Genomic DNA, 10606 nt, shown 5'->3' on the forward strand with positions numbered 1-10606 from the left:
CACACACACACACACACACACACACACACACACACACACACTTCCCCAGTCCAGGATCACACACGTTGCACCTAGTCGTCACACTTTACTCTCCATCCATCTGGAACCGGTCCTGAGTCTTTATCGTTCGTGACCTTGACACTTGGGGAGATTACAGACCAGTTGTTTTGTCAATGTGCGTGTGTTTCCTCGTGATTAGATTCGGGTTACGCATTTTTGGCATGGGTCTCCCAGAAGGGTTCCCCCCTCCACCTTCCGCCACTCCCTTTTCCTAAGTAAACTTTGTGCAGAAGCTTACGTAGCATAGACACCAGAAAATGAGCACAGTGCCAAAGCACCCAGCTCAGGGGAATTTCTGCAAGTGACACCCCATATCACCAGCACCTCGAAGCCCCCTCAAGCCCCTTCCCCTCACCGCAACCCCCATCACCATTATGTTGGCATCTAACAGCATGGAGTTGTTTCACCCGCTCTTGAATTTGGAACAAACAGACCCATACAGTCGGTGCACTTTTGAACCTGGCTTCTTCCTTGCAATCCTGTGAGTGTGAAATCTGACCTAGTTCAGTGAGTGGCCAGAAGGGGGCTTCTGAGGTGCTGGTCCACTGGTGTGTTCATTTTGTAAAACCTCACAGAGCTGGATGGAGGTGATTTGTGTGCTTTTCTGTGTGTGTGCTCTACGTTCGTACAAACATCCGAATCTTATGCTAAAAGAGGGACGAAAAGGGCTGCACGGCTGTTAAGAATACAGACCCCAGGGTCAGACCGCCGGGTGTGTCTCAGCCATGCCACTTATGAGCTGGATGATCTTGGCTAAGTTGATTACCGGAATGTGCCTCGGTCTCCCTGTCTGTCAAATGGGGGTTTTACCGTTTCCCATCGCAAGATGCTATTGCAGGATTTGGCTCAGTGAGTTGTTCCAAAGGTGACATGAGGTCATTTGTGAGTGTTTGGAACAGGACCTGGCACGGAGTAAGTGAAAATAGATCAGTGTCCTTTTCAATCCGTAAATCGTGAAGACTATTCTAGGAGAAACGTGGATGAGGCAGGTGGGTGTTGCTGCTGGTCTGAAGCATTACCACGAAAGCAGCAGACACGAGCCCAGCCTGATGTAGGCGTGTTATATGGTCCACTCCAAGCCGAGGGCAGCTTTGCGGGTGGAGACAAGGAGGCATTGACATGATGACCAAATCTTCTGAACAAAACCACGACCAGCCTTCCCTCGTATTCCTCAGTGACTAACCTCCTGGAAAATGCACTGTGTTTTAAAACCAAATACAAAACACTTTTGTGTGTATACATAAAACAGCTGGGATTAGTCTCAGAGCATTGCAAACCATGATTTCACAGATGTGAATGTCCACTGGGACGTTTCGAAATCAAACGGAATGTGGGCAACTCTTTGTGATACAGAAGGGCATCTCCTCTGGTCCCCACCTGCCCAGTCTCTGTGGCATCCAGAAACTTGCCAGGGTGGCCCCCATCCCTGTGCTAACCAACCCCTGCACGTTCCCGAGACGTCCTCTAGGGGGCAGCATTGCCCACTCACGGCGAGATTTCTAGCCGCTTTGCGCAGACGTGCAGATATTAATACAATCGATCTTCTTTTACGGTGTCCGAGTTGGAGAATTCACCTACACACGACATTTATTCGTAACCCCCAAACCAACAATCCTGGTGCTTTTGTGGTCATTGCGGTCATTCATAGAGGAGTGAAAGTTTTGAGTTTCCCAGTGTTCACCCAACTGAAGTCTCACGGGGTGACATTCTGCCTTCTTGTTCCAGCCCATACTGTAAACCACTGTCCTTTCTACAGTCTGTTGAGTGCCACGCTTTTCACTTTTGGGGTGCTTTTTGGTTGGTGATTTCACTGTCTGAAATGTCCCCCTAAATGTAGTGCTTAATGCTGTCCGGGGTCCTGAAGAGCAGGAAGGCTGTGATGTGCTTTACAGAGAAAATACGTGTGTGAGAAGAGCTTCCTTCAGACTCCAGTTATAGTGAATGTTGGTTGTGAGTTCAATGTGAATCAATGCTATTATATCAGATAAGATATCTTTTAAAAAATTTTTATTGAAGTATAGTTGATTTACAATGTTGTGTTAATTTCTGCTGTATACCAAAGTGACTCGGTTATATATATATATAACTATTTTGTGTGTGTGTGTGTGTATGTATGCATAACTATCAGACTCCAGTTATAGTGAATGTTGGTTGTGAGTTCAATGTGAATCAATGCTATTATATCAGATAAGATATCTTTTAAAAAATTTTTATTGAAGTATAGTTGATTTACAATGTTGTGTTAATTTCTGCTGTATACCAAAGTGACTCGGTTATATATATATGTGTGTGTGTGTGTGTGTGTGTATTCTTTTTCATTTTCCTTTCCATTATGGTTTATCACAGGATATTGAAGTGTTCCCTGTGCTATACAGTAGGACCTTGTTGTCTATCCATCCTATATACACTAGTTTGCATCTGCTAATCCCAAACTCCCACTCCTTCCCTCCCCTACCCCCCTACCCGTTGGCAACCACAAGTCTGTTCTCCGTGTCTGTGAGTCTGTTTCAGTTTCCTTGATATGCTCATTTGTGTCATATTTTAGATTCCACATATAAGTGATATCATATGATATTTGTTTTTCTCTTTCTGACCTACTTCGCTCAGTATGATCATCTCTAGGTCCATCCATGTTGCTGCAAATGGCATTATTTCATTCTTTTTTATGGCTGAGTAGTATTCCATTGTATATATGCACCACATTTTCTTTATCCAGTCATCTGTCAATGGACATTTAGGTTGCTTCCATGTCTTGGCTATTGTAAATAGTGCTGCTGTGAACATAGGGGTGCTTGTATCTTTTCGAATTAGAGTTTTGTCTGGGTATATGCCCAGGAGTGGGATTGCTGCAATTCTATTTTTAGTTTTTTGAGGAACCTCCATACTGTTTTAGATGGTGATGCACCAGTTTACATTCCCATCAGATAAGGTGTCTTTAAACAGAAACACACACAAACCAAGGTGATGCATTGATCAGTTGATGAAAATGTGACCAGAGGCTCCCAGGAACCAAACCTGTGTTCCGCCATAGGAGCATTTGTTCACATTCGATAATTCAGTGTTTCAGGTGACCCTATAGAACATAATTACCAAGAATAAGGAAAATTGACTGACCTTGACATTTTCTGCCTTTTTTTTTTTTGCATAGATAGTGGTAGCCATATATACCATTCTGCACCTCGAAGTTTTTACTCGATATTTTAGAAATCTTTCCATATTACTAAAGATCTTCCTCATTCATTTCTCTAAGTCCTTTTAAACCTTCTATGCATTGCTCTATAAAATGGACATGAGCAGACACCGAATGGCGATAAAGCAAACTTTGAATATAAAATACAGAATTCAGGGACTTCTCTGGCGGTCCAGTGGTTACGACTCCGCTCTTCCACTGCAGGGGCCGCGGGTTCAGTCCCTGGTCAGGGAACTGAGATCTCTCATGCCACGCAGTGTGGCCAAAAAATAAAAAAATAAAATAAAATACAGAATTCATTTATCCGTTCATGTATTTAAGACCTGCTTGGTGTCAGGTGGTGGTATAATTTGACATAAGGTTTTTAAGCTAGATTTCTCTTTTTTTTGTTATTTTATTTTTTTAATTGAAGTATAGTTAATGTACAATGTTGTGTTAGTTTCAGGTGTACAGCAAAGTGATTCAGTTATACATATATATACATATATCTATTCTTTTTCTGATTCTTTTCCATTATAGGTTATTACAAGATATTGAGTATAGTTCCCTGTGCTATACAGTAGGTCCTTGTTTAAGCTAGATTTCTAAGGGGCTAGTTCAGACCACGTGTCAGGACCCTGAGCCTCGCTGATCTGTGTCTCTGCTGCCCCTTAGCCATGCTGCGGATGGTCTCGGCCGTTCTCCAGTTTGGCAACATTGTCCTGAAGAGGGAACGGAACACCGATCAAGCCTCCATGCCTGACAACACAGGTACCACCACATGGCCTGCTCCCCACCCATGTACAGAGCATCCTCCCTCCCCAGCCAGACCCGCCTCCCGCCCAGGACCACCCTGATTTCCTGCCCTTTGCTGAATCTTTACCAAAATAACACCGTCCACTCTTTTCTTGATTATAAAAAGTGTGAGCTCTGCTGAAAATTTGAACAACACCAGTGTGCCAAGGTGGAAGGGGGCGCAGACAGCAGGATCCTCCATCACCCCAGCCCCTCCCAGAAAACCACCATTAACACTGGGCATATCTCCTCCTGGCATCTGTGCTCTGCATATATATACTTTTTTTTCCCCTGCACGTTCCCGAGACGTCCTCTAGGGGGCAGCATTGCCCACTCACGGCGAGATTTCTAGCCGCTTTGCGCAGACGTGCAGATATTAATACAATCGATCTTCTTTTACGGTGTCCGAGTTGGAGAATTCACCTACACACGACATTTATTCGTAACCCCCAAACCAACAATCCTGGTGCTTTTGTGGTCATTGCGGTCATTCATAGAGGAGTGAAAGTTTTGAGTTTCCCAGTGTTCACCCAACTGAAGTCTCACGGGGTGACATTCTGCCTTCTTGTTCCAGCCCATACTGTAAACCACTGTCCTTTCTACAGTCTGTTGAGTGCCACGCTTTTCACTTTTGGGGTGCTTTTTGGTTGGTGATTTCACTGTCTGAAATGTCCCCCTAAATGTAGTGCTTAATGCTGTCCGGGGTCCTGAAGAGCAGGAAGGCTGTGATGTGCTTTACAGAGAAAATACGTGTGTGAGAAGAGCTTCCTTCAGACTCCAGTTATAGTGAATGTTGGTTGTGAGTTCAATGTGAATCAATGCTATTATATCAGATAAGATATCTTTTAAAAAATTTTTATTGAAGTATAGTTGATTTACAATGTTGTGTTAATTTCTGCTGTATACCAAAGTGACTCGGTTATATATATATGTGTGTGTGTGTGTGTGTGTGTATTCTTTTTCATTTTCCTTTCCATTATGGTTTATCACAGGATATTGAAGTGTTCCCTGTGCTATACAGTAGGACCTTGTTGTCTATCCATCCTATATACACTAGTTTGCATCTGCTAATCCCAAACTCCCACTCCTTCCCTCCCCTACCCCCCTACCCGTTGGCAACCACAAGTCTGTTCTCCGTGTCTGTGAGTCTGTTTCAGTTTCCTTGATATGCTCATTTGTGTCATATTTTAGATTCCACATATAAGTGATATCATATGATATTTGTTTTTCTCTTTCTGACCTACTTCGCTCAGTATGATCATCTCTAGGTCCATCCATGTTGCTGCAAATGGCATTATTTCATTCTTTTTTATGGCTGAGTAGTATTCCATTGTATATATGCACCACATTTTCTTTATCCAGTCATCTGTCAATGGACATTTAGGTTGCTTCCATGTCTTGGCTATTGTAAATAGTGCTGCTGTGAACATAGGGGTGCTTGTATCTTTTCGAATTAGAGTTTTGTCTGGGTATATGCCCAGGAGTGGGATTGCTGCAATTCTATTTTTAGTTTTTTGAGGAACCTCCATACTGTTTTAGATGGTGATGCACCAGTTTACATTCCCATCAGATAAGGTGTCTTTAAACAGAAACACACACAAACCAAGGTGATGCATTGATCAGTTGATGAAAATGTGACCAGAGGCTCCCAGGAACCAAACCTGTGTTCCGCCATAGGAGCATTTGTTCACATTCGATAATTCAGTGTTTCAGGTGACCCTATAGAACATAATTACCAAGAATAAGGAAAATTGACTGACCTTGACATTTTCTGCCTTTTTTTTTTTTGCATAGATAGTGGTAGCCATATATACCATTCTGCACCTCGAAGTTTTTACTCGATATTTTAGAAATCTTTCCATATTACTAAAGATCTTCCTCATTCATTTCTCTAAGTCCTTTTAAACCTTCTATGCATTGCTCTATAAAATGGACATGAGCAGACACCGAATGGCGATAAAGCAAACTTTGAATATAAAATACAGAATTCAGGGACTTCTCTGGCGGTCCAGTGGTTACGACTCCGCTCTTCCACTGCAGGGGCCGCGGGTTCAGTCCCTGGTCAGGGAACTGAGATCTCTCATGCCACGCAGTGTGGCCAAAAAATAAAAAAATAAAATAAAATACAGAATTCATTTATCCGTTCATGTATTTAAGACCTGCTTGGTGTCAGGTGGTGGTATAATTTGACATAAGGTTTTTAAGCTAGATTTCTCTTTTTTTTGTTATTTTATTTTTTTAATTGAAGTATAGTTAATGTACAATGTTGTGTTAGTTTCAGGTGTACAGCAAAGTGATTCAGTTATACATATATATACATATATCTATTCTTTTTCTGATTCTTTTCCATTATAGGTTATTACAAGATATTGAGTATAGTTCCCTGTGCTATACAGTAGGTCCTTGTTTAAGCTAGATTTCTAAGGGGCTAGTTCAGACCACGTGTCAGGACCCTGAGCCTCGCTGATCTGTGTCTCTGCTGCCCCTTAGCCATGCTGCGGATGGTCTCGGCCGTTCTCCAGTTTGGCAACATTGTCCTGAAGAGGGAACGGAACACCGATCAAGCCTCCATGCCTGACAACACAGGTACCACCACATGGCCTGCTCCCCACCCATGTACAGAGCATCCTCCCTCCCCAGCCAGACCCGCCTCCCGCCCAGGACCACCCTGATTTCCTGCCCTTTGCTGAATCTTTACCAAAATAACACCGTCCACTCTTTTCTTGATTATAAAAAGTGTGAGCTCTGCTGAAAATTTGAACAACACCAGTGTGCCAAGGTGGAAGGGGGCGCAGACAGCAGGATCCTCCATCACCCCAGCCCCTCCCAGAAAACCACCATTAACACTGGGCATATCTCCTCCTGGCATCTGTGCTCTGCATATATATACTTTTTTTTTTTTTTTTGCCTTTCAGCAGAAGTATAGTTGATATTCCTTTTTTTATCAAAATGGAAATAGCTCTGCTTGTTTATTATTATAAAATAATACAATCTGAATGGGGAAGAAAATATGGCAAGACAGGGGAGTATAAAGGCAGGGAAATTACCCATAATTACTGCTAACATTTTTGGGGGCATTTCTCTCTGGGCTTTGTTCTATGTCTGTATCAATGTGGAAATAATTATCACAGAAATGGAATCTTGCTTTACACCGCCTTCCTGTCGAGATGGGAAGAGCTTCCTGTCCTGATTATGAAACCCTATGAGCTATTTTCAAAAGCTGTACAACACAGAACATATGAAGGCAGGGGCATCTCTCACGATGTCACTGATCTGAGCTATCCCTGTGACATCTGGGGGCCAGGTTCACACACCCAGCAGGTGTGCCATACATACTCACTCATCATTTGATTTACAAAATTGGGGTCAGACCTTATAAACTGTTTTGAAACCTGCTTTCCACCCCCCCCCTTAATGCAGTGGGGGTAACTTTTCAAGGTTATTAACTAGAACTCTACTGGGGTTTCTTCACCTGGGTTCTGTGAGGAGAACTGTATGTCACTATAATTAATCTCCTTTGGAAACCCTTGTATTTCATTTTCTGCATTTGCAAACATTAATTGGTGAAGCAGCCCCCAGGCTCCACTGGCTGGCAAAGTACACACCAAGGGCTTAGAACCCTGTTAAGTCACCCTGTTACTGGCAGCATAGTACTCCATGCTGTTTTTTTCGGTTTTTAAATATTCCCGTATAATGCAAAATCACTGTAGAAGAATTAGAAATTGCAATTGCATCAGAGGGGGAGAGAGAGAGAGAGAGAGAGAGAGAGAGAGAGAGAGAGAGAGAGAGAGAGAGAGAGAGAGAGAGAGATTGATTTAAATCCCCATCACCTCTCCGAAATAACCACTGTTGACATTTTAATGTGTCTCCTCCTCAGTGTTTTTCTCTTTTGCTGGAGCTGAGTATTTGTAGTAACTATCTTCCTGTGACGCAAGTGATAGAGGCTCAAAAACACTTCTTAATGATCATTCTAATTCAGAGGCGAAAGAAGAAATACACCTGCCCACACAGCCCTTCCTCCATCTTCTGCCAAAACAGCTATTAACATTTTGGCAATTTTTTTTTCCTACAAAAATAGGGAAGAGCAATGAATTTTTAAAGATTTATTTTAGGTTTGGCCATCTCACTGAACTCTTATTCCAAGCGTTTCCCCCCATTATTTTATTGAGACATTTTCCAACATACAGAAAAGTTCAAAGAATTTTATACCGAACACCCAGATCCACCACCAAGATTCTACCACTGACATTTTACTACACTTGCTTTATCGAATATCTTTCCATCCTCTGTTCATCCATCTCCTTTTCTGGCGCATTTCAAAATCGCAGATATTGGTATAGACCCTTCAGCCTGTATATCATTTACTGGCGTCCAATATTTGTTTACAGTTCTTTCGTGGACTTGAAGTGAAACATACAAATCATGAAATGTACACATCTTAAGTGTACCGTGTAATAATTTATAACAATTATTATTTATTAAATAATAATTATTTATAATGCTTATATTAGTAATTAGCAATAATAATGTTATAAATAATTATTATTTATAATAATAATATTTAGTGATTGCAGAACATTTGTTCAAATGCATGCACCCTGACTCTCTAACCAATCCCTAGCTGTTGGACATTCAGGTTGCTTCCTGGTTTTCTCTATTGTAAACAATGCTGTGATGAACATCCTCCTAGTCCAGGTTTTGCCCACATCCAGAATTATTTTTGCCAACTCAGGGTTCCAGGAAGAGAATTATTGGGCTGGAGAATGCGTACACCTTTAGGACCCGTAATGCCTCTAGCGGGAAAGGCTGGTGTTCCACCAACAGTGGGGGGGTGGCACCCTCTCCCCCCTCCCCCACTCTGCACTGTCCCCACCTCCCAGTGCTGATCGCATCTTGGTGCCTCTCGCCCTCAGCTGCGCAGAAGCTCTGCCGCCTCCTGGGCCTGGGGGTGACAGATTTCTCCCGTGCCCTGCTCACACCCCGCATCAAAGTTGGCCGGGACTACGTGCAGAAAGCACAGACCAAGGAACAGGTGGGCAAGGCTGGTGGCAGGCGGGCGCAGGGAGGGCCCTGGATTTTTAAGCAGCTTATGCCAGTTTTTTCTCGCTCACTCAACAGACTTTTGCTGGGTGTCTGTTCAGTTACCGACTCTGGTCTAGGTGCTAGAATAAAGGCAGTCTTGGAAACAAAGACCACACCTTCAGGGAGCTCAGGCTGTAGTAGGGAATCAGATAATAAAAGAAGAAACGGGTGCTTTCTTCAAAGGAGGGGATTGAGGTGCTCGGGAAAGTCTTGTCGGAAGAGGTGACATTTGAGTTGAGACTTGGATGGTTCAAGACAAAGGGAATATAGCATGTGTAAAGGCCCTGGGGCTGGAACAAGCTTGGCAAGTTGGGAACGTTAAGGAGATCAGTGAGACTAGACAGTGTGGGAGAGGGTGGTAGAAGCTGCAGTCAGAGAGGTTGGAAGGGGACAGATCACACGAGGTCTTAGGAGCCACAATAAGGAGGTGAGTTTTATGCATAGTGCAGCAGGAGGCCAGTGAGGATTTAAGCCAGGGAATAACTTGCTTCAGTTTGTCTTTATCAAGATTCCCTTGTCTACTGTGTGGAGAATTGGGTCCAGGGGGCCCCAGTGGAAGCAATGAGACACAAGGAGGCCGCTGTCATAGTCCAGGCAAGCGATGATAGCAGCACAGATAAGGGTGGTGGCAGTGGGGGTGGGGAGAGGTGAACACAGACTAGATGTTTTCAGAATTCCAGTTTTGGGGCAGAGGCCTCTGCCTGACCCCAGGCTGGGCTCTCGAGGTGCTAGGACAGAGAAGGCACAGTGAGGGATATGAGATTGGGGATCACGCTGACCTGGGTTCTGCTCTCAGTCAAGGTACTATTGATAGGATCCATTTTACAGATGAAGACACTGAGGCACAGAGAGATTTATTCACATGCCTGAGGTCACACAGCCTCTAAGTATCAGAGCTAGGATTCCAATCTAGATGTTGGTCTCCAGATTCCACCCTCTTACCTGTTCTGCCGTGGAAATTGGTTCAAGGGTTGGGTGGAATATTCATGAACTAATGTGCCCCCAAGCACTGCTCTTGATGAACCATGATGGGGCTCCATCCACACCCAGTGTCTCTTTGCCGGCAGGGCGGGGTCGGGGGGCACTGATGTGCAGGCTGGGCCCTCACTGTGTGCCCTGACCTGCAGGCTGACTTTGCGCTGGAGGCCCTGGCCAAGGCCACCTACGAGCGCCTCTTCCGCTGGCTGGTTCTGCGCCTCAACCGAGCCCTGGACCGTAGCCCCCGCCAAGGCGCCTCCTTCCTGGGCATCCTGGACATCGCCGGCTTTGAGATATTCCAGGTCTGCGCTTTGTGCCTGGCTGGGGGCTGGGAGGGCTCCATCACGCTGGCCCTGTCCCCCTCTCTCTGGGTCCCTGTCCCCCTCTCTCTGGGTCCCTGTCCCCCTCTCTCCGGGTCTCTGTCCCCCTCTCTCTGGGTCTCTGTGCCCCTCTCTCTGGGTCTCTGTCCCCCTCTCTCCGGGTCCCTGTCCCTCTCTCTCCGGGTCCCTGTCCCCCTCTCTC

The 10606-nt window shown here is 44.5% G+C and overlaps 1 protein-coding gene across 1 annotated transcript in view; it reads left to right on the forward strand.

The window, feature by feature from the left end:
• MYH14 (myosin heavy chain 14) overlaps positions 1 to 10606 on the forward strand; it is a 98526-nt gene that overhangs the window by 27303 nt on the left and 60617 nt on the right. The window contains exons 11-13 of the mRNA XM_055079201.1: positions 3905 to 4000; positions 8938 to 9056; positions 10234 to 10386. Coding sequence (XP_054935176.1) covers positions 3905 to 4000; positions 8938 to 9056; positions 10234 to 10386 — 368 coding nt within the window. The remainder of the gene's footprint in view (positions 1 to 3904; positions 4001 to 8937; positions 9057 to 10233; positions 10387 to 10606) is intronic.

Source organism: Physeter macrocephalus, chromosome 17 (assembly GCF_002837175.3).
Source record: "Physeter macrocephalus isolate SW-GA chromosome 17, ASM283717v5, whole genome shotgun sequence".
In the NCBI taxonomy this organism is placed as follows: Eukaryota; Metazoa; Chordata; class Mammalia; order Artiodactyla; family Physeteridae; genus Physeter; species Physeter macrocephalus.